This window comes from Staurois parvus, unplaced genomic scaffold (genome assembly GCF_062004578.1).
Source record: "Staurois parvus isolate SC_StPar_1 unplaced genomic scaffold, SC_StPar_1.0 ptg000287l, whole genome shotgun sequence".
Taxonomy (NCBI): domain Eukaryota; kingdom Metazoa; phylum Chordata; class Amphibia; order Anura; family Ranidae; genus Staurois; species Staurois parvus.
Window position 1 is genome coordinate 18,015,157 of NW_028318083.1, and position 24,732 is coordinate 18,039,888.

The 24,732-nt window shown below is 43.2% G+C and overlaps 1 protein-coding gene across 2 annotated transcripts in view; it reads left to right on the forward strand.

The window, feature by feature from the left end:
* The first annotated feature begins 3,318 nt into the window (after positions 1 to 3,318).
* The window catches only part of DEK (DEK proto-oncogene), a 31,716-nt gene continuing 10,302 nt past the window's right edge, over positions 3,319 to 24,732 (forward strand). The window contains exons 1-8 of one of the 2 annotated variants that reach the window (XM_089682267.1): positions 3,319 to 3,588; positions 9,789 to 9,956; positions 10,212 to 10,310; positions 10,759 to 10,868; positions 14,742 to 14,836; positions 15,625 to 15,745; positions 19,962 to 20,153; positions 20,236 to 20,374. In XM_089682267.1, coding sequence (XP_089538393.1) covers positions 9,800 to 9,956; positions 10,212 to 10,310; positions 10,759 to 10,868; positions 14,742 to 14,836; positions 15,625 to 15,745; positions 19,962 to 20,153; positions 20,236 to 20,374 — 913 coding nt within the window. In that variant the 5' untranslated portion in view covers positions 3,319 to 3,588; positions 9,789 to 9,799. The remainder of the gene's footprint in view (positions 3,589 to 9,788; positions 9,957 to 10,211; positions 10,311 to 10,758; positions 10,869 to 14,741; positions 14,837 to 15,624; positions 15,746 to 19,961; positions 20,154 to 20,235; positions 20,375 to 24,732) is intronic. The other variant, XM_089682266.1, reaches the window with a different exon arrangement.

Sequence of the window (24,732 nt, forward strand, 5' to 3'; positions counted from 1 at the left end):
TAGTGGGAAGAATAGTGCCCCATCATTGGTATCAGTGGGAGGAATAGTCATTGGTATCAGTGGGAAGAATAGTGCCCAGTCATTGGTATCAGTTGGAGGAATAGTGCCCCATCATTGGTATCAGTGGAAGGAATAGTGCCCCATCATTGGTATCAGTGGGAGGAATAGTGCCCCATCATTGGTATCAGTGGGAGGAATAGTGCCCCATCATTGGTATCAGTGGGAGGAATAGTGCCCCATCATTGGTATCAGTTGGAGGAATAGTGCCCCATCATTGGTATCAGTGGAAGGAATAGTGCCCCATCATTGGTATCAGTGGAAGGAATAGTGCCCCATCATTGGTATCAGTGGGAGGAATAGTCATTGGTATCAGTGGGAAGAATAGTGCCCCATCATTGGTATCAGTGGGAAGAATAGTGCCCAGTCATTGGTATCAGTTGGAGGAATAGTGCCCCATCATTAGTATCAGTGGGAGGAATAGTGTCCCATCATTGGTGTCAGTGGGAGGAATAGTGCCCCATCATTGGTATCAGTGGGAAGAATAGTGCCCCATCATTAGTATCAGTGGGAAGAATAGTGCCCCATCATTGGTATCAGTGGGAAGAATAGTGCCCCATCATTGGTATCAGTTGGAGGAATAGTGCCCCATCATTAGTATCAGTGGGAGGAATAGTGTCCCATCATTGGTGTCAGTGGGAGGAATAGTGCCCCATCATTGGTATCAGTGGGAAGAATAGTGCCCCATCATTGGTATCAGTGGGAAGAATAGTGCCCAGTCATTGGTATCAGTTGGAGGAATAGTGCCCCATCATTAGTATCAGTGGGAGGAATAGTGTCCCATCATTGGTGTCAGTGGGAGGAATAGTGCCCCATCATTAGTATCAGTGGGAGGAATAATGCCCCATTATTAGTAGTGGGAGGAATAGTGCTCCATTATCAGTACTGAGTGGATTAGTGCCCCATCATTGGTGTCAGTGGAAGGAATAGCGCCCCATCATTGGTATTGCCCAGTCATTGGTATCAGTGGGAGGAATAGTGCCCCATCATTGGTGTCAGTGGGAAGAATAGTGCCCCGTCATTGGTGTCAGTGGGAAGAATAGTGCCCCGTCATTGGTGTCAGTGGGAGGAATAGTGCCCCGTCATTGGTGTCAGTGGGAGGAATAGTGCCCCGTCATTGGTGTCAGTGGGAAGAATAGTGCCCCGTCATTGGTGTCAGTGGGAAGAATAGTGCCCCGTCATTGGTGTCAGTGGGAGGAATAGTGCCCAGTCATTGGTGTCATTGGGAGGAATAGTGCCCAGTCATTGGTGTCATTGGGAGGAATAGTGCCCCGTCATTGGTGTCAGTGGGAAGAATAGTGCCCAGTCATTGGTGTCAGTGGGAAGAATAGTGCCCAGTCATTGGTGTCAGTGGGAAGAATAGTGCCCCGTCATTGGTGTCAGTGGGAAGAATAGTGCCCAGTCATTGGTGTCAGTGGGAGGAATAGTGCCCCGTCATTGGTGTCGGTGGGAAGAATAGTGCCCAGTCATTGGTGTCATTGGGAAGAATAGTGCCCCGTCATTGGTATCAGTGGGAAGAATAGTGCCCAGTCATTGGTGTCAGTGGGAGGAATAGTGCCCAGTCATTGGTGTCAGTGGGAGGAATAGTGCCCCGTCATTGGTGTCAGTGGGAAGAATAGTGCCCAGTCATTGGTATCAGTGGGAAGAATAGTGCCCAGTCATTGGTGTCAGTGGGAGGAATAGTGCCCCGTCATTGGTGTCAGTGGGAGGAATAGTGCCCCGTCATTGGTATCAGTGGGAGGAATAGTGCCCCGTCATTGGTGTCATTGGGAAGAATAGTGCCCCGTCATTGGTGTCAGTGGGAGGAATAGTGCCCCGTCATTGGTGTCAGTGGGAGGAATAGTGCCCCGTCATTGGTGTCAGTGGGAAGAATAGTGCCCAGTCATTGGTATCAGTGGGAAGAATAGTGCCCAGTCATTGGTGTCAGTGGGAAGAATAGTGTCCAGTCATTGGTGTCATTGGGAAGAATAGTGCCCCGTCATTGGTGTCAGTGGGAAGAATAGTGCCCAGTCATTGGTGTCAGTGGGAGGAATAGTGCCCCGTCATTGGTGTCAGTGGGAGGAATAGTGCCCAGTCATTGGGAAGAATAGTGCCCAGTCATTGGTGTCAGTGGGAGGAATAGTGCCCCGTCATTGGTGTCAGTGGGAGGAATAGTGCCCCGTCATTGGTGTCAGTGGGAAGAATAGTGCCCAGTCATTGGGAAGAATAGTGCCCCGTCATTGGTGTCAGTGGGAAGAATAGTGCCCAGTCATTGGGAAGAATAGTGCCCCGTCATTGGTGTCAGTGGGAAGAATAGTGCCCAGTCATTGGGAAGAATAGTGCCCCGTCATTGGTGTCAGTGGGAAGAATAGTGCCCAGTCATTGGGAAGAATAGTGCCCCGTCATTGGTGTCAGTGGGAGGAATAGTGCCCGTCATTGGTATCAGTGGGAGGAATAGTGCCCCCTCATTGGTATCAGTGGGAAGAATAGCGCCCAGTCATTGGTGTCAGTGGGAAGAATAGCGCCCAGTCATTGGTGTCAGTTGGAGTAGCGCCCCGTCATTGGTGTCAGTGGGAGGAGTAGCGCCCCGTCATTGGTGTCAGTGGGAGGAGTAGCGCCCCGTCATTGGTGTCAGTGGGAGGAGTAGCGCCCCGTCATTGGTGTCAGTGGGAGGAGTAGCGCCCCGTCATTGGTGTCACTGGGAGTAGCGCCCCGTCATTGGTGTCACTGGGAGGAGTAGCGCCCCGCCATTGGTGTCACTGGGAGGAGTAGCGCCCCGTCATTGGTGTCAGTGGGAGGAGTAGCGCCCCATTGTCAGGAATTATGCCCTATTGTTGCTGACAGTGAGGGGGATAATGCCCAAAAGACCACAGTTTGGAAAGCACTGTTGTAGGTCAATGCCCGAGAGTCAGAGAAGTCAGAGAAAAGTCAGTGTGAGAAGCAAAGCGCTGCATTTTCCCGCCTCTTTCCCTAGCTTCTCCTGGCATTGGGCATGGCACTGTTAGAGATGATACATCAGCCGCTGACCGGAATTTCGCTCCAAGCCACGACAGAAAGGACGGCCCTAACAACAAGCACTGTGGCGCCAGCCTCTCTCCTCATCCTCCCCGCGGCCAGGACCAGTGACATCCATTATGTAATACGCCTCTCACCGTCCGGGCCGCCCAGTCCTATGAGGCAGACCCCGCCCCCTTCGCCATGTAACTAAACACCGAGCACTCCTCCTCTTCCGGGCTGAATGGGGCGGGTCACGTCACCGCCCCCTTGTGCCTTTTCCAGCAGGCTACGGTCCCGCCCTCCCCCGGCACGGCTCCTCCTCTGCTCTTGTGGTTGGTCGCCGGTTTCCCGCTTTGCCCGGACACCGCCATTTTAAATAAAAATAAATAAATAATATAGCAGCTCGGTGAGCTCTACCCCAGGACGGCGGCTTGTTTATAGTGCTATCGGTGACAGGGCGCTTCCTGTAGCCGGTCCTCTATTCGTCTTTTCCCGCCAAGTGTGACAGGCTTGTCCAGGCATCTTCCCGCTGCGCCATCTCGAGTATACAGGTGGGTGAGTGAGTGAGCGGGGCCTTCCCTGGGCGCAGAGCTGTCATGTCTATGTGCTGTGTGGTGGGCGTCCTCCCGTTGTGTATCATGTGGTCCGGCTGTATCCCAGTACGGAATGGTTGTGTGCTTCACGTCTATGTCTCTCCGGCACTCATAGCTGTGAACAGACAGGTGTGTGTGGTGTTTCCAAGGCAGCAGGCGATCCTCTCCCATAACGGGGCAGCCCCTTCACCTCATCATACACCTTCATTGTGAGCGCCATGTGTGACTACAAAGTCACATAGAATCCTACACCAGAGATCAGCCTCATTCACTGAACCAGTCTTATCTATGTGACCCTGTACTCCCGTCCAATCACAATCTTCCATCTTGCTCTGGTCAGACTTCAGCAGATTGGCTGCTCTGGGGAATCCAGTGTTATCAGAGGGCTGTGTGTCACTTGGCAGGCAATGCAGTGTGTGTGACATCAGGTGCAGTCTGGAGATCGCATTGGATTTCCCGCCCCTGGATGCCTGGGGAGCTGTCATTACTACAGGGAATACCGCTCCTGATAATTAATTTCTGTGCTGTGAATGGGAAAACATGTTTACTATACAGACTAGCCTGCATCAAATTGAATGTAGATGAAAACCCTAAGGCTTCATTCAATCAGTGGTTTAAAAAAAAAAATTGAAACATATATATAGGTGAAACTTGAAAAATTAGAATATTGTGCAAAAGTTGCTGAGGTGTTATGGAAGACCAGGATGCTTCAATAGCGGCCTTAAGCTCTTCTGCATTATTCGGTCTCATGTCTCTCATCTTTCTCTTGGCAATGCCCCATATAATTCTCTATGGGGTTCAGGTCAGGTGAGTTTGCTGGCCAATCAAGCACAGTAATCCCACGGTCATTGAACCAGGTTTTGGTGCTTTTGGCAGTGTGGGCAGGTGCCAAGTCCTGCTGGAAAAAGAAGTCAGCATCCCCATTTAGCTCGTCTGTGGAAGGAAGCATGAAGTGCTCCAAGATCTCCTGGTAGACGGCTGCATTGACCCTGGACTTAATGAAGCACAGTGGACCAACACCAGCAGATGACATGGCTCCCCACATCAACACAGACTGTGGAAACTTTACACTGGACTTCAAGCATCTTGCAGTGTGTGCCTCTCCATTCTTCCTCCATACTCTGGGTCCTTGGTTTCCAAATGAGATGTAAAAGTTGCTCTCATCAGAAAAGAGGACTTTGGACCACTGAGCACCAGACCAGGTCTGTTTTTCTTTAGCCCAGGTAAGACGCTTCTGACGTTGTTTGTTGTTCAGGAGCGGCTAGACAAGAGGAATACAACATTTGAAGCCCATGTCCAGGATCCGTCTGTGTGGTGGTTCTTGATGCACTGACTCCAGCCTCAGTCCACTCCTTGTGAAAGTCCCCAGCACTTTTGAATGGCCTTTTCCTGACAATCCTCTCCAGGCTGCGGTCATCCCTGCTGCTTGTGCACCTTTTTCTTCCACACTTTTCCCTTCCACATAACTTTCTATTAATGCGCTTTGATACAGCACTTTGGGAACATCCAACTTCTTTTGCAATTACCTTTTTTTGAGGCTTTCCCTCCTTTATGGAGGGTGTCAATGATGGTTTTCTGCACAACTGTCAGGTCAGCAGTCTTTTCCATGATTGTGATTCCTACTGAATCAGACGGAGAGACCATTTAAAGGCTCAGGAACCCTTTGCAGATGTTATGGCTTAATTAGCTGATTAGAGTGGGACACTTTGAGCCTAGAATATTGCACCTTTTCACAATATTCTAATTTTCTGAGATTGTGGATTTGGGATTTTCATGAGCTGTAAGCCATAATCATCACAATTATGACAAATCACGGCTTGAACTATCTTGCTTTGCATGTAATGAGTCTTATCTCATATATTCACCTTTTTAAGTTGCATTACTGAAATAAATGAACTTTTGCACGATATTCTAATTTTTTGAGTTTCACCTGTACAAGTGTTTCTAGCTGCAGATTGGAATGCAGCTACATTGTTTTCAAGGGAGTCATTCACACACTGAGCTGCTTTCAGATCTGTAACACAGAATCCAAAAATCTGCATCTAAGAACATAAATGAACTGGTTGATGCAGACAGTATGCAAATATGTGGCCTTTGAACAGCTGAGCCTTGAGGCTGAGCGGCCACATATTTGCCTACCAAAAGAAAACAAATGTGCCAAGAGTGCATGCTCCTTCATGGAAAGGTCCCGATCGCTACTTGCTGTCAGGATCTTTCCAATCATGTGACAGCCAAACGCAGCTGTCACATGACCCTGAACACTGCGTTACAAACCCCCTAAAGGGCCAGGAGGCACAAGCATTAGGGGTTAAAGTAGAACTATATGCAACATTTTATATTTCATGTTGGAAAGCGTAAGGGAGGGTTATAACCTGTCAGATTTTTTTTTTTTTTTTTTTTCTGCTATCTGCATCCCATTGCGGAGATTTCCCTTCACTTCCTGTACCATAGCCAAACAGAAAGTGAGCATGTTGAGAGGCTGAGTCAGTTGCCGGTCAGGAAATTGGGTGGATCCTGACATTAAAGACAGAATCTCTCCAGAGGCTGGACTAACTCTGTGACATCAGCCAACAGCAGTTTTTAGCCTGTTGGATGAAGGCCAAAGGAGTGCAGAATAAAGTGTACTCCTGTGATTCCCAGGAGATACAGGAGTCAAGAGCTTTGGGCCATTTCCTTTAATAGCTTGCCAACCGCGCTATGGCCTAATGACGACTACAGCTCGGTTGTCCAGTACTGGGAGGACGTCATATGATGTCTTCACAGAACGCATCCTCCCGTGCACCACCAGTGGTGCACACCCGGCACTCTCTGATCACTTTTTATTCTACGGGCACAGCTAATCAAATGGTGAGGCTTACCACATCAGCTGTGTCCAACGACACAGCATATCACCGAGTAAACACAGTTGGCGGTTATCGGCAGCAGACAGCTTGAGGAAAGTACTGCCGATAATTGGCAAATGACACAGAGGACATTTGTACCAATCATCAGGGTACTGATGATCAGTGCTGCTTATCAGTGCAGCCTCATCAACGCACATCAGTGAAGGAGAAAAATTACTTGTTTGCAAAATTTTATAATAGAAACACAGAGAAACGTGTTTGTTTTTTTTTTGTTTTTTTTTAAAGCACAAAAAAAGAAACACCCAGTGGCAATTAAATACCACCAAAAGAAAGCTCTGTGTGTGGGGAAGAAAAAGATAACCATTTCATATGGGTACAATGTTGCATGACCACGCAATAGCACTGAAAATTGGTCTGGGCACGAAGGGGGTAAAAGTGCCTGGTAAGCAAATTAGGTAATGTTTTCACCTCTTGTCTCAGTTTCTCAACTTTATTTTTGTCTTTGGAGTCTTCCTTATTCTCTTGAATGTATAGCACTGCAATGCATGTCTATTGTTGATGCTATGGTAGTGTTTCTTTTTTTTTTTTTTTTTTCTTTTTTTACCTAATACTGATTTTTGTAGTAGCAAGTTAAAGTAGAACTATATGAGAAACTTCTTTTCCTTTTTTTTTTTTTTTTTTTTTTCTTCATTTTGAATGGTGCAAGGGAGGGTTATAACCAGCCAGATCTTTTTCCGCCATCTGTGTCCCATTGCGGAGAGTTCCCTCCACTTCCTGTCCCATAGCCAAACAGGAAGTGAGGAAATTCCTGCAAGGGGGGAGGGGGGCACGCAGGTCACCAGAACTAGTGTCCCCATTGGAAGATTTCCCTCTTTTCTGGGCATAACCCAAAATTTGGGATTTTCTTTTACTTTCAGTTATAATGGTAAACAGGACAAATAGAAGAGGGTGAATCTCCCCAATGGGGACACAGACCTAAAAACTAACCGGTTCTAATCCCTCTGCACGCTATCCAAAACTAAAATGTTTTGCCTGTAGTTAAACTGTCTAAATGGGGGGGGGGATAAACCATCCGAAAAACAAATTATGTATCCATATGCGTTTTTAGGGCCAGTTAACGCCACATGCAGTCCAGTGTATTTTTTGTGGGTTTTTTTTTTTTTTTTTTTTGTTAAAACACATGGAAAGTAGGTTTCCAGTGGCATAGTTCACACCAATGCAGTCAATTCCAGGGCATTTTAGTTTCAGAAAAAAAATACAACCTGCTGTACTGGAATGCAGTAAAATGAGTCAAACACACCGGACCCCAATACAATGAGAAGGGGAAAAAAACATCTGGAATGGCATTAAAACTCACTGGAACACATTAAAAATGTGCATGCAGAAAATGTATCCGGAACAGATCTGGAGGTTTTTTGTGGTGTGAACTGGCCCTTAAAGTGGAACTTCATTCACACCAGTGCATTTTAGCACAGCTGTGAAACGCAGATCAATGGAATGACATCTGAAAAACAATTTCCAATGTGTCCTATTAACACCATAAAATGCGCATGTTAGCAGAGTTTAAAATGGATAGAAATGTACGTGTATTTTAACACAAGTCATTATGAATTGGCTTTCAATCAACATTCATATGTTTATTCCTTATGCTGCTAGCGTTCGTAATTGGGAAGATATATTTTATATGTTTTAAAGTTTACATTTCTTCAGTTGCTTCCTGGTTTCTGGTCTAGGCAAATGTCATTCACCCTAAGAGTCTTTTGAAGAGGAGGGGTTTTCTCAGCTAAGCACACCCTTCTGCTTGCATGTCTGAGCTAAGGGTAGATGGATTCCAGTAAGTAAATAATACACAAATCAGGTGCCCTTTCTCAAGATGGCCACAACCAAAAAATCCTAGGAGGGTGTTTTTCAAAGTGATTTCTCAGCAAAATAAAGCATGGAGACTTGGATGGATGGGGGAGTTGCTTTGAATAATACAAATGCATAAAATAGTGTCTTTAGTTGTGCTCAGATGCAGCATAGTACACAAGTATTTTACTGATCGTTATGCAGGAACCTTTCTCTTAGGAAACACGTTTGTAATAACATCAGTAACATTTTTATGGCTCTGTGGATGAGGCCTAAACGAATAACCTATTTTGTTGAAAGCTGAACTCTCTGCCAATCCCTCCATTGGCTTCTAATTACCCAACAAATTAGTCTTAAAGTGGAGCTCCACCCAAAAGGGGAAGTTCTGCTTTGAGGACTGCTCCCCATTAAGGATTGGCACCTTTTGGGGGTGGGGAGGAGCGGGTACCCGAATTTGACAGGTTCCCACTTCCAGTCTGATCGCCTAGGCAAGCGGAAGCGGAAGGTGTCCTCCCTCCCTGTAGTCTTTTGGGATCTGGACAGGTCCCATAAGACTACAGGACCATTCATGCAGCGCTACTCGCGCATGCTGCAAGCTATCACAGCCGGGTGCCCACGCTGAAGATGCCGGCCTCCTGGAATCCAGGACAGCCGGTGAAACGGGCTGCGGGGGGCACACCACGGAACCGAGGGACAGGTAAGTGGCTGTTTTTTAAAAGTCAGCAGCTACAGTTTTTGTAGCTGCTGACTTTTATTCTTTGACAGGGTCTGTGGAACTCCGCTTTAAATGCAAAGCCATTACCAACTCTGACTCGAGCTTAATCACCAATCTTGTCTCAAAACTTCATGCAAAGTGTCCGCATTGCTCTTTCCAAGACTTCATGCTATCTAATTCTGTGTCTCCAGAGCTTCTCCCATCCTCTCAATCTATCCAGCTGTCTCCTACTACTCTGTCCACCTTTAGATGATCCCTGAAAACTCATCTCTTCACGGAAGCCTATCTCTCCTCAATCTAACAACTAAACGTTTAATTTTTCCATCAGCCCATCCCTCACAGTTGTTTCCTTTTTGTACCACTTGCCCCACCCAGTTGCAAGCTCTTATGAGCAGGACTTTTCTAACCCTCTTGTATTGTAACTGTACTGTCTCCTTCTATATTGTAAAGCACTGCACAAACTGTTGGTGCTATCTAAATCCTGTATCATTCCAGGAATTACTTTTTTGTGTACTTGCAATATTCCAGATGCTGGTCTGATATGTGTATGACTTCCCCTCTGTACACTGACCACTGGGGGTGGTCACTGCTGCCTCTTTCAGGTGCATCTGATTGGAAGGTCCACTCATCCCTATGGACAGGCGGATGTAAATGGCTTTTAAATTGGCTAGGTTTTGTTCCCATGTGTGCTGTTTTATTTGTAGTAATGTGAAATTTACCCAGTTACAAGAACAGTACTCTCTGTGCTATTTGCAGGGGGGAAAAAAATGTCTTCTGATGTATCGGATAGCCTGACAAAAGAGGAAACCGAGGCTGTTGAACAGGTTACAGAAGAAAACGTTATTGAAGACGCTGCTAATGGGAGTGAAGGAGGAGAAAATGAAGAGGAGGAGGAAGATGATGAAGAGGAAGATGATAAAAAGGGTATATTTATAAAGTACAGTTTACCATGTTTTGTGACAATCCTCTTCTAAAGCATCAAAGCTAACTTGCAAAAAAGGGAAAAAAAATCGACCCTAATGGCATGTACTGTGTATCTAATCTAAATGTGTCATGCACCCATAGATATTTTACAGTAAATGGGGTATCTGGTGATTCCCACTGCACTATAAAAATTGTAAAAAGCATTATGTCCTAGTAAATGTGTTTTTTTGTTTTTTTGTTTTTTTTTTTGTCCAGAAAAGAGTCTTATTGTTGAGGGTAAAAGAGAAAAGAAAAAGGTGGAGCGATTGAGCTTGGAAATGACCGTTGTAAGGAAGGAGCCAGTCTTAACTGAAGGTACTCTAAAGTAATTTACACTGAAAACTAAACCCACCTTGTAACATACAGCGACCTTGCCCCCATGTAAAACGTGTAGCATTGCAGTAGTTGATTGCCGTCTACGGAAACTGTTGCATGCGGAAGCCATCATAATTGGTAAATTGCATACTTGCTGCAGTTCTGCAAAATGTTTGCATCCTGGCCCTCTGTCTTCCAGTTAGACTGGGATATTTGATGTGAATTTTTTAAAATTTGACTTTCAGTACAAGCTTGTGTTCCGTGTGCAGCTGTTTTAATATCTTCTTGGGTAGTGGCATTTTTATACCCTTTTTAAATGTCTTTAAAACCTCAGCATACCTAAGATAGTCTGTAATACAATGATTACTTATTTTAGTTCAACTAAACTCAAGTTAAAAAATCATTATGAGCTTCTACATCAATATGCTATACATGCATTCTCTTCCAGGAAAGGGTCAAAAATTGTATGATATAGAACGCATCTCCTACTTCTTAAAGAAAAAGAAATGTGAAGAGTTACGACTTTTGCATCGTCTGCTTTTTAATCGCCCGGGCACAGTAAGTATGTCATGCAAAAACAGTCTGTTTTACAGGTAAAAGCTACATTTCTGTATTACTACTTACTTGTTATGGCTTTTTCTGCAGCTTTGTGCAAGGGATGTATGTATATTGTGGCTCAAAATGGTAAAGCTGGAGAAAGCAAAGCAACGCAACGAGACTTTTCATAGTTTAGCCTTGGCACCCTTTATATTTCTGTTTTAAAAAAAAAAAAAAAAAACAGCCACTCGCCTATCCCACAATCCAGCGGTGTACTCACTGCAGCTGGTTTCACCAGCTGTCTTCTCTCCCCAATGCCAGCATCTTAAGTGAGGGCACCCAACTGTGACAGCTTGTGGCTTCACTGCCAGGTGCCCACTGCTCATGCACGGGTAGCACTGCGCTTTGTGAATGGTCCCGTAGTCTTCTGAAACCTGTCACATGTCCCAGAAGACTACGGGGGAGAGAACAACTTTCGCTTCAATCACCTAGGCTGAAGTTGGAAGGGGTGCCTGTCAAAATTGGGTACCAAAGGTTCCAATTTCACGGGGAGCAGGGGGACCAGTACCTAAGAGGAACTTCTTTTCTGTGGTGCTCTGCTTTAACCTTTTTGTCATGGGTAGAATGTGTCCGGGAGTCATTCCAAGGTAAAATAAGCTTGTGGCTGCTATAGTAGCAGTGTCATTAATTCTAAAATTGGAGTGGAAATGTGTGTGTTCCCTCTCACCACTGTTCTGGGCTCATCGGAGAGCCCTGGAACAGCAAAACATCTTCCTGGATCTAGAACGGATTGCATACTTAATAATTGAGGCAGTATGACGTCACACTGGTTCTGCAAACTGCCACCTACTGTCCGGCAGACCTATCGGCAATCCCAAATCATTGTAACCCTTCCCTATGCTGTCCAAAACTTTCAAAATATTTTTTTTGGTTGCAGTTACTTAAATGTACCCGTTCCAACTTGCATACAAATTCAGCTAAAGAAACCTACAGAACATATCTTGTTTGTAATCTGGAGACTGTAAACCATAAAGAAATATAAACTTGAATACATACACTGAATCACAAAATGTCCATCACATCAAAAGGTGTTCTGTGCTCCAAATAAATTTTCAATTCTTATGTGCAGACAAGACATCCAAGTGTAACAAAAAAAAAGGCAGACCTTTTTCTGCATTTCTATGTATGTTTTTGTTTGAGTGCCACCACCTTTGACACAACACAATTTGGGTCATACAGCACTTTTCCATTTGGGGCAAGAGGGGGGTTCCTGGACCAGTAGATCAATCTCCTCCAAAGGTATTCCTCTCTCAGGCTCAGATAACAACAACAAAAAATCTTGCATGGTGTAAAATCCTCACTTTAAAAAAACAAAAAAAAACAAAAGAAAAATGCCTCACTAAATCCACATAAATGCTCACTCGCATTAAAATGTGCACACCCTTGCACCAGGGACAAAGCGTGTAGTCATAACATCCGCTCCGCCGCTACTGCTCATCTGCAGCGCAAGCACTGCTTCACTTGTTCAGTGGGATGATGTCACTTCATGTGAGTGTGTACATATATTCACTTGGAATTGCTGGTTTTTGTTTTTTTCAGAGCATTGGCTCTTGTTTCCAGTCCTGGCATACCAATCGTGGAATGTTCAGTTGAACTCCTGTCAGTCAGCTTTATAGATTCGAGTGGTGGGCACCTTCCCAAAGGGCATATCTCCTGTAAGATCTGGCCAGATTTGTGACTCATCGGGTTTCAAAATTGGTGGTCATTGTCACCAGTGGGTGAGGTGATCAACCTTAAGCTATCCATAAAATTACTCATAACCTGTGTACTTTTTTTTTTTTTTTTTTTTTTTCTTTTAGCTCCTTTTGTCATGCAGCAGGGTGTTCATTCCTTCTCCTTTCATCGAGGGAATCGTAGGTGTTGGAACCGCTGCAGGATGGCCTATTCCCTTTCCAATGATTTCCTGGCTCTCCAACGCCCCTCATTGTGGTTGTGGCTTTGGGTTTTAAGGATTCCTGTGGTTATGTCGAAGTCGGTTACTTAGTCCCTGTCATAATCTTTCAGCCACCTACAGGCTACTGAGGTAGTGTCTTACTGTAACCTATCTCTTCCAAGAACTATTGTATGATACCTTTTGAGCAAAAAGTTCTTGCCATGGCAGGGGGGTGCCTACTTCAGATTCTTGGACACCCACCAGGTTTTGCTTCTGGGAAGGAGTTGGGGAGTCTACCTATGATGGGCAAAGTTGTCTGACCTCTGTACTGGACAATGTTCAAACCCTTCTTTTAACAACCTCAATACTGGCCACCCTCACCCCCTTTCTGCCCAGGCCAATTTTTCCACTTTCAGCTCTCACACTTTGACGATTACTCAGTCATGCAACATTGTACCCAAATGAAATTTTTATCTTTTTTTTTTTTTCTTCAAATGGAGCTTTCTTTTGATGGTATTTTAATCCTTACTGGGATTTTTATTTTTTTGTGCTTAAGTTTTAACCAAAATGCGTACTGCTACATTTCTTGGTAAAATATATATTTTATTTATTTTTTTGAAACTGTACCCAGAGAATAAATAACAAAGCACACACTTGGTTGTCACAAGGAATGTACACATCACTTGTGCCTTCCTTGATTGTCAGTAGATGCATCACCCCTGCCTCCAACTGCAGAAGTCTTTTGGGACAGTGTGTTTAATGGATTACATGAACCCTCTTCACTAGAGTACTGGTCCGCTTTCACTGATCATCAGCCTTCTGTGAATTGTCTTCCAAGTCCAATCTTTTATCCTGCTTTTTGTCAGGCATGCTCTTAGTGCTTTGGCTAAGATTCCTATACAGTGTTCACTGGGCATTTGGGTGCTTTACTGGAACTAGGGGTTGTTTGTCAGGAGCTTCTCAGTAGCTAGGCTGTGGGAAGAGGCATGCTGTGCAGCAGGCTCCGGTGTCACACCTAGGAGACTCCAACCGTGTGTGTATTAACCCTGTGTCCCTTGGTAGTTCCCATTTCACCAGTATAGGGTTGAGGCCTAATTCTCATGCTTTCCTGCTTATTGTGGGCCCTTCCAGGCATTCATTCCCTTTTTTTTGTCTGATTTGAATTTGTGAGACAGACCCATTTGTGGGCTTAGTGATCACTTTATACCCTTGTGGACTGTTGTGCTGTACACTTACTGTACGTTCTCTGGTGTACCTCTCTAAATGAAGTTCTGCTGGGTAGTTATTGTCCTTCTTTTTTTTTTTTTTTTTTTTTTTTTTTTTTTTTTTTTTTTTTTATTGGCATTTCCCCATGCTTTTTTTTTTTTTTTGTCCAAGTATCCAAAACGAAAATAGGTTTTTTTTTTTTTTTGTGCTTGCCATACAAATCTATCTAGTCATGGAGAGACATTGGTCTCGCTGTTCTGTGTCTTCCATTATACCAGTAGTACTGCATTTACCAAAAAACTGAGGTATGCTGGGTAGATTAGTTATACTGGGGGCTTGCTTTTTTTTGTCAGTGTTCAGTCCTTCTGTAGGCAGCACGATAAACCCAACTGGATCTGAATTCCTGTGTTCTTCAATGGGCTCCCAAGAAATGGATTTTACAATAAGTACAAAAATTACATTTTTGTTGCTTTAAAGTTGCTCTTCCCTTTTTTTTTTTTTTTTTCTCATTTAATACGTTGTCCTTTTGAGCGTTGTGCCCAGAGTGACATTGTATGTAGTAGTAAGCAAAGTTATGACGGTAGTTAGAAAAGAATCCTGCCTATACCTACAGTGATGTTACCAGTATGTACATCTTCCTTAGGATGGAATTGTAGCCTATGTTGAAATATGCACCACAATGCATGAAAATTGTGAATGTAGTTCAGATGAATAACTCCTCAAATAACATTTGTATTACTACCTTTATGATTTAGGTTTTTCAAGTAAAAAGAAATATCGGTCAGTTTAATGGATTTGCATTTGATGCTGGAAGTGAACAGTACAAAAAGAAGGAAGATTTGCTTAAAAAGTAAGTACTGCTTTTTGGTTTCAATATATTTTATTTGGAAGGCTTTCTCATTTACAAGTACAAAAGCTTAGGTAGACTTCAGCATCATAATATACATCTTGACATGGGCAGTACAAAATAGGAGTACAGGTATAAGGGCATCAAAATGTTGCATATAAGAACATATTTAGCCCCAGTTATAATAGACTTAACATATTTTCCTCCAAAAGTGTAGTCTGGAAACTGGTGACCACTTAAAGTACCCCTATCAGGCCCTGGGTACTGTAGTGGGAAGGCGGGAAAGAGGTGTACTGTTGAGAATGAACACCCACACAAAAAGTGAATCCTAAAACACACATGCATTCCACCAGACCTCAATGACTTGAAGATTAAATCATCCATAGTCTCAATTTAACTGTAAAATCGGGTACTGTTGCTGGTCTCGCTGCATGCCGGGCTGGAAGGTGCCATGTTTTGTGACAAACTGGATAAGGCTTTTGTTCTTGTCAGCTTGCTGTGCCATTTGAACTTTGACTTGACAGACCTGTAGCCTCCAGAGTGTCCTGACAAAACATGGAGAATAAGAAAGCAGCCCTGGCTTTGAAACTGCTTGGCTTGTTGACCATGGGTGAAAGGGAGCTAGATCAAGTCATGGTGAATACTTAGATCTGCACGTGTGCAACTCCATAAATACCTGTTTTTTGGATTTTGGTTGTTGTTTCTTTTTTTTTGTTTTTTCCATCTGGTCTGTTTTGAGTATTTTTCTCACCTTTTTCGCTGAGTTTCATAATCATGCTTTCTATTTCCAGGTTTAAAAAGAGTGATTTGAAAAACATTTGCGGAATTCTTGATCTTGAAAAGTCTGGTGCAAACGTTGAATTGATTTCTAGGATTCTGACTTTCCTTTTGAAACCTAAGTCTACAGGAAAGGTAATAAAGATGCGTTCATATAAATGTAAAATAACGTTTAGGTCAAATGTGGTATGGTTGCCTCACTGATTTCCTTTAACCACTTGCCTAATGTAGGACATCCATGGATATCCTTGGGTTATAGTGGTATCACGAGAAGATGCCGGCAGCCAGCGATTCCCTTTAAGGCAGGAGTTATTTGAGTGGCTAAACTGTCACTTCTGCGGGCGGTGGAAGGGGCTGATCAGACAGATCTGTGTCTGATTGTAGGCCAGAGGTGAGATTTTGGGTTCTAATAGACTTTGGGTCTCTCGATACAGAGGACCTGTCACAGCCCATGCTATCCCTTGTTATAGCAATAAAGTTAATACAAAAAGGAAGGGGGGCTTCTAAGTAACGTTCCAGCAAAAAGTAGATTTTTACATGTCTGAAGTGTCAGAATTGGCCCGGTAGGCAAATGGTTAAAGTTCTCAGTTTTAAGGCCAGGTTCACACTGATTGCGCTGCATTTTACACTAGGTTTTAGGTCACATTGACATCTATTAAACTTTTTTTTTTTTTTTTTTTTTCCCATGAAAGCTCATCAGTCCTGCATGCTGCATCTTTTTGATTTGCTTTCAGAAAATGTACAGTCTAATAGAAATCAATGGGAGCACACCTAAAGTTTTTAATTGTACTGCCCTCAAACTGCCGAGCACTGGTTGTGAACCAGGGATTAAGCATATGGAAAGGTAAAAGGAAGGCGGGCAGCTGCAGTGCATTTGTGCTATAAATGGACATTTCCGCATGCTTTTAGCTATTTAAAAACACTTTAAAAGTACAGAAAAAATGGGTTATCTGCCAGAAATGCATTTGGTTCCTAATGTCCTGTTGTGAACAGACACTTCATGCTGCTTGTGTGGGTTTATGTCAGCCCTGCCCTAGTAAACTATTGAATACCCACCTTCTCATCCCCACAGGACAGTTCTAAATTTTTGGCAAGAACACCGATACAAAATTCTTTCCATGGTAGACTTAGCAGTCTAAACGGGTAAATAGAAGTTACATTTTTTTTTTTCTTAGATGGGAGAAGGTTTAGAGTCTCAAGTTTTTATTGCTTTGATTCCCCGTTGGGAAGATTCACCCCTCGTTGTACAGGTGACCATTGTCTGAGAGTGAAAGAAATGCTAAATTTTAGTTGTCCCTTGAGCAGGGAAAATATAATGGAGGCACCTCTTCCAGGGACAATTGTTCGCTCCTAACTAAAACCTTCCAGCAATGTGGTTAAATCGCTACTCCCTAGGTACTGTTTTTTTTTTTTCTGTGTTTTTTTTTTTTTTTTTTTTCCTGACATGGAGTGATATCTGTGTGTAAATGAATAAACAGATATTAAACAAGTGAACGTGATTACTTCTAAATGACACATAAACCAAAGTCCATATTTAAATTCTCTTGTGAAGAAAGTGTACATCAACAGAATCCTGTGAAGTGTCCACCACCAGCAAAAGCAGCCTCTTACCAGATTCTTAGACCCCAAATTATAGGTAGTCTGTATGGCATGAAGCTGTATGTATCCCCATTCTGTGATTACAACCATGTAGATGTTCCGATGCTTCGTTCTCTTTTCCTTTTTTCTTTGCCACAGAAATATTCGCATACAAAAGAAATTCTCCATAGTGGAGTACCACCAAAGATTTTTTTATTAAAATCGCAACGATTCTACTTACAAAATCATAAAGATATAAACCCCATGTAACCAAGGCCGCTGGTGCCAGCTCCAGTTAGCAAGGATGATGTCAGCATAGACTCCTCCCCCGACGTATGTTTCCTCCAAAAGGATATTGTTAGGGGGACCAATCTTAACTGGAAAAGTAATGCACTGGGGCCCATACAAGCCGTAAATTATGCACCTACTCAATTACAACCCACTGCTATCTGAATGCAGCCCATTCAAATAAAGGGGTCCACACTGCAGCATTTAGGGGGTTAAAACAGGTGTTGAGGAGGCAACATATCGCCTCCTGACTGCCTGTCAGTTGCCTCTATATAAAAAAAAAAAAAAAAAAATCCTTGTAGGATGTCAAGGGGAGAGGTGGTGGTTAGACTCGCTCACCAATTTTCCAGTCTAGTGTGCGTGTACCTTCCACCTGTCCTGCTTACCGTGACAGACATACATACATACATACAGCAAGCATGTGTGTGTACACATCAGGGGGTGGAGTATGGATGGGGATTATGGGGCAGGCACTGCAGAGACTGGATTAGATTATAAGGAGGCGGGGCAAAATCATTGGCCTCTTTCAGCACACTACGCTGTTCACTTCAATTGCAGATGTGTAGTTAAATGGACACAGTAATATCTATCAGTCTTAAGTGTAGTCGCATAACTGGCATCCACTAGTTACATCACTGACATCTCTTAGATTCCAGCACCAGTCACAGTTCAGAAATTACACTTTCTTCCTATGTCAGGAGGCAGGATTAGCCATACAGTCCCAGGTAGCTATGAAGGGTTAATTGTATATACAAGCAGAAGCTGTCAGTGCTGGCTCTGGCCTAGGTGAGACACTCTGAGCCCTGCATCCAGCAACCCTGGCGGTGAATGGGCTGACAAAAGCCCAGGCGTCTAGAATTTGCATCCTGTCGCCATAGTGACCTGGGATTTGCTGAGCCCTGCAATACTGAAACCGTGCCACACATCTGCAGAAGTTATGAGTTGCATGCGATGGCCTAAAGCAAGAAGACTTGTTGCCTAGAAGAGTTAAAGGTGGCAGGAAGCTCGGACCTTGCATCACTTAAGGAGAGCAGACCCAGAGGAGTGTGCCATGATGTGCATGTGCTTGCACATTATATCAAGTGCTGATGCATCCACTTTGCATTAATGTTGTTTTAATAATAGCCCTATTCAAAGAAGAGCTCTTATCAGTCTGGCGGCTCTGGGAGCCCTAAATGGGTCTGAGATCCATTCCCAGGGGATGGAGAATCATCCGTTTTGTGGCTTCCCCTTTTTGCCAATACTGTATGGTAAAGCTAGTTGGCAAGTGAAGATTGTAGTGAATGAAGTTTCAGAGTCAGATTAGAGGATAAGTTCACCTTTTTGGAACATACAAACTAAAAAAAATCCCAGCGCCAATCAAAGAAAGTATACAATTATGCAGCTGTGCACCAGTGAAAACCACCAATAATAAATAACACAAAAAACAGCACAAAAATTAAATAAAAATAATCACAAATAAATGTCCGTGCAAAAAAAAAAAAAAAAAAAATATATATATATATATATATATATATATATATATATATATATATATATTTCTAACCGAAGTCCTTATTTTCCCAAAAGGATTTTCAAGACAATGTTCCAAAATGTGCTTCCACCTAATCACCACGTGAAAAATATTGACCGCACTCACCAGATGGAGGTGAGTAATAAGCCTCATAGGATATAAGGGATCCTATAGCCCCTCCAGGAGGAACTCAAATCGCCTTCACCCTGCTTAGATACAGCAATCGACTCCACTCTACTTCTCCATGGAATCCTCAATAGTGTGCAAGGAAAGAAAGGCTACATAGTGTAATACTGCCACTCAATACCATATAAATCCATAGAATAAGGACACTCACATGTTTCAATAAAATAACAGGCCTTGTTTAAGTGCGGTCAATATTATTTTTCACGTGGTGATTAGGTGGAAGCACATTTTGGAACATTGTCTTGAAAATCCTTTTGGGAAAATAAGGACTTATGTTTGAAATATTATATATATATTTTTTTGCACGGACATTTATTTGTGATTATTTTTATTTATTTTTTGCGCTGTTTTTTGTGTTATTTACCTTTTGGAACATGTTGCGTCTTCCACCTGTTTTTAGGGTGCAACATGTAAGATGTTCCAGCATCTGTGGATCTTCTTCCCATACCTGCTGTCACATGGCCACATCATTCATTCGCTGTTTCCTTTGAATAGCTGAAAGTACTGCCAGCCAACATGGCTGACTGAGTTCTCACTCAACTGAGACTGCTGGTGAGTGCTCTGTTTGCTTATTGATCGTCCTCTCAGGTAGTTGCCTGCCCGTGCAAGAATATGCAGGAGCCTGATATTGCACCTGTGATCTGATGATCAAGGGTGCAATGCTCTGCAGGCTCTTTACAAAAAATTTTGTTATGTTAAAATTTAGAAGTGTGAATACTCTACTAGTTTGAATGTATGTATTTTCCATTATATTCTGAAAAATTATATTTTTTGTTTTTCCCCTAGTCCTTGCCGAAGTCAAAGACTCAAAGGAGCAGTAAAAAAGAACGCAGCAGTTCAGCCTCAGCACGAAAGTCTAAAAGCAGTAAATCCAATGTTATTTTGACTGATGAGTCCAGCAGTGAGGATGAGAAAAAGGATAAAGAGTCTTCAGAGGAGGAAAAAGAGAGTGAAGAGGAAGAGGGAGAAGATGAGGAGGTATAGTTAAAAAATATAATTAAAAGAGAAACGAAATCTGAGTATTTCATGATTGTATAACTGATCCAATTAAATTCTCTAGCCACCAAAGAAAGCTGCTAAAAAAGAAAAGGCCAAACCAAAATCTACACCCAAGAGTAAGAGAGCCACAAAATCTGCAAATGTAAAGAAGGCAGACAGCAGTACTACAAACAAGAAGAGCAAAGGTGGTTCCAAAAAAGGTAAACTGTAGCTAAAAGCAAATGTTTTGCCCTAATACCTATTGGAATCATGAGGATTACTGATATAAACCCTCTTCATCATATAGAAGTATATACACTGCTCTAAAAAATGTTGCTTTAATTTTTTGATCGGAGTATAGCATCAAGTCAATCAAACTCCTGGGATATTGATCTGGTCAGTTAAGTAACAGAGGGGGTTATTAATCAGTTTCAGCTGCTTTGGTGTTAATGAAATTAACAGCTGCACTAGATGGGCAACAATGAGACGACCCCTAAAACAGGAATGGTTTTACAGGTGGAGATCAGACTTTTCTTTTTTTTTTTTTTTCCCCCCTACTCCCTCTTTTCTGACTTTTTTGCACTAGTTTTGCATTTGGCTAGGGTCAGTGTCATTACTGGTAGCATGAGGCGATATCTGGACCCTGCATTGGTTGCACAGGCAGTTCAACTCCTCCAGGATGGCACATCAATGTGTCATTGCCAGAAGGTTTGTTGTATCCCCCCAGCACAGTCTCAAGAGCATAGAGGAGGTTCCTGGAGACAGGCAGTTACTCTAGGAGAGCTGGACAGGGCCGTAGAAGGTCCTAAACCCATCAGCAGGACTGGTATCTGCTTGTTTGTGCAAGGAGGAACAGGCTGAGCGCTGCCAGAGCCCTACAAAAGGACCTACAGCAGGCCACTGGTGTGAATGTCTGACCAAACAATCAGAAACAGACTTCATGGGGTGGCCTGAGGGCCCAACGTCCTCTAGTGGGCTCCGTGCTCACTGCCCGACACCATAGAGCTCAATTGGCATTTTCCATTGAACACCAGAATTGGCAGGTCTGCCACTGGCGCCCTGTGCTTTTCACAGATAGCAGCAAGTTCACCCTGAGCACATATGACATGTGAAAGGGTCTGGAGGATCCGCGGATATCGTTATGCTGCCTGTAACATCATTCAGCATGACCGTTTTGGTGGTTGCTCAGTGATGGTCTGGGGAGGCATATCCATGGAGGGACGCACAGACCTCTACAGGCTAGACAATGGCACCCTGACTACCATTGGGTATCGGGATGTCAGATCTTACGCTGGTGCAGTGGGTTCTGCATTCCTCCTGGTGCACGACCATGCCCAGCCTCATGTGGCAAGAGTATGCAGGCAGTTCCTGGAGGATGATAGAATTGATACCTTTTGAATGGCCCCCACGCTCACCTGACCTAAATCCAATAGAACACCTCTGGGATATCATGTTTCCGTCCATCTGACGCCGCCAGGTTGCACCTCAGACTGTTCAGGAGCTCAGTGATGCCCTGGTCCAGATCTGGGAGGAAAAACCCCAGGACACCATCCATAGTCTCATTAGGAGCATGCCACAATGTTAGGCATGCATAGAAGCACGTGGGGGCCATACAAACTACTGAGTACCATTCTGAGTTGCTGCAATGAAATTTCAGCAAAATAGACGAGCCTGCTGCATCATTTTTTCACTTTGATTTTTGGGGCGTCTTTGAATTCAGTCCTCTGTAGGTTGATTTTCAAATCCATCAAACTATGGAGCATCCTTACATTCCTAACACATTAGCAATTCCTTATCAGTATAGATATCCAGCATGACATTTTTACCCATTGAGATCTGATGTGTTTTCAAAGTGTTCCTTTTTAATTTTTTTGAGCAGTGTATTTGCTTTAGTAGAAAAGGGTACCTCTCCCAAATATCCACAAAGCTAGTTTGCACCAACTTGGTTTTACTAAGCCCAGGACTCTGCAGTCACTATATCTGGTCTCCCCCAGTACACAACATTAAAATGCAATTATTTTAGTAAATATAAACTGCTAAATAACTTTCCTCATCAGCAGTGTATAGCAGTCTTGTGACTTCTCAGTGTCAAGGCGAGCACTGGTTAATCTTGTAGGAGGAGTTGTCATTCTTCTCTGACTGTCCTGTGAGGCTGCAAAACCCCTGACCCTCTGGACAGTGCTGTATGGCCCTGTGCAGATTACATGCACCCTCCCAAAAAAACCCAAAAAAAAAACACTCTAGCAAATGACACCAAACTGAGCATGTGCTGAGTTAATCCTACTGTGGAAGGAGGAGGATCAGAGAAGACAGGGCTAACAAGTTCCCGCACGTCCAACAGCAAGATGGCACCCACCCGGATTGACAGAGTGCCGCTCCACTGTCATGACGTCCTTTCAGATCGCGCGGGGCTGCACTGTGGCAAGATCTTTCACCAGCTCTGTACCCCATTGCTAGTACTGTGACCAATCACAGCAGGTCACATGACACTTGTAAACAATGGGTGGCTTCCTTTCATTCCATCCAATGTATACAATTGTATTACTAGTTGTGATTGGACACAGTAATCACATGGTACAGACTAGGCCAATCACAGCCCATCTATGTCGTGATTACCTGACTGGATTTCATTGTTAAATGCTTGCTTTATAGAAATGAAATTCTTTGGTGTGTGTTTTTTATAAAAAAAAAAAAAAAAATCACCAGTGTTCCTTATCACCACTCCACCAGTTATATGATGGCACTGCATTGTGAACATTTTTTCAGTTTCTTCGTATTCCAAAAAATTATGATGCATTATAACATCAAAAAAACCGCAATGCCTCTTACTAACCACCTCCAGACTGTGTAATTTGCAAAAAGGGGCCATTTGGGGGATGTATGTACTGTCCAGACGTTTGTGAGCCTCAAGAAATTAGATTGGCTGTCAGTACTTCAGGATTTTGTTTTTTTTTTTTTTTTCAAATATATAACATAGTTTGTGTACTCTCTAGCTTTCCTACAGACTAAATACGGATTTGGGTTATTTTCACCAAAGAAATGTAGCAGAATACATTGTGGCCTAAATGTATGAAGAGCAATTATTTGCAAACTTTTTTTATTTGTAGTCTTTTTCATTAATTTAGCAAAAAATCCTGTGGTGATTCTATACCAGGAAAAGGAAATATCTAGATATGTGAAAAACATTATAAAAATTTGGTTTGGGTACAGTGTTGCATGACTGTGCAGTTGTCATTCAAAATGTGAGAGGGCTGAAAGCTGATATTTTGTCCTGGCCAGGAAGGGGGTAAAAGTGCCTGGTATTGAAGTGGTTAAACAGCATTTTTACACAATGGAGGATTAACCTCTTAGGTTGCATAGTGAGTATAACCAGCATACTTTAATGCATATACAGACTGATTTTACTGTTGTGGGTTTAGTAACACTTTTAACCACTTACTTACGGGGCACTTTTACCCCCTTCTTGCCCAGGCAAATTTCAGCTTTCAGTGCTGTCGCACTTTGACAATTACATGGTCATGCAACACTGCCCATATGAAATTTTTATCATATTTTTCACACATATAGCTTTCTTTTGGTGGTATTTAATCGCCACTGGGTATTTTGATTTTGGTTTTTTTTTTGCGCTATAAATGAAAAAAAGAGTGAAAAATTTGAAAAAAGGTTCTTTGTTTCTATTATATAATTTTGCAAACAGACAATTTTTCTCCTTCACTGATGTGTGTTGATGAGGCTGCACTGATGGGCACTGATAATCTGTGCCCTGATGATCAGTGGCGATCTCTGTAACAGCTGCCGGTTATCTGGAGTACTTTCCTCACACTGTGAGAGCGTGAGGAAAGTGCTGCCGATAACCGGCAACTGTTTACTCGGTGATCTGCTGTGTCCCGTGGTAAAAGGCTGCTGTGATTGGCCTTTTACCACATCACGTGATCAGCTGTGTCCATAGGACACAGCGACCATGGAGATCGCGGGGCGCTGGGGGTGTCATATGATGCCCTCCCAGAACTGGTCCACAGCAGTGTATCCATCATTCAGCTATAGTGCGGTAAGGATGTGGTTAAACGGGCTTTAACAGTTTTTAATAACTGCATATGGCTTATCTTCAGGCAAAAGTTACATTTAAAGCAGAACTGAATCTTCCTATACTTTTCAGCCAAGGAAGCTGTTATCTTGGCCTTTGATCGGCAACTGCCAAGGTGCGCCATGTGATCAGTTATTGAAATCAGCCATTTGTTTGACAATTTAGTTGAGAGTGCAAGCAAATGTGACAGTTGGCATTCCCAGCATGCTGGCAATGTAACTTTTTTATCAAGTCGATGGGTTTAGTTCTGCATTAAATGGTGCGTTGTGCATCAGTTAACCTCTTGGTCTTGCTTTCGAACACCCCTTCCTAAGCCAAGCTAAATTCCTGTCCTGGGGAGTGGGCATTTCCCCGTTTCGTTGTCGTTTTAGGACCCTGGTTCCTCACTTTACTTAAATACCAGTTTGAATTGACTAGTCTGGCTGTCTCTATTGGCAGCAGTGACTTTAATCTGTGAAAACATGTCAGAAAGGGTGGAGAAATCACCACTGCTGA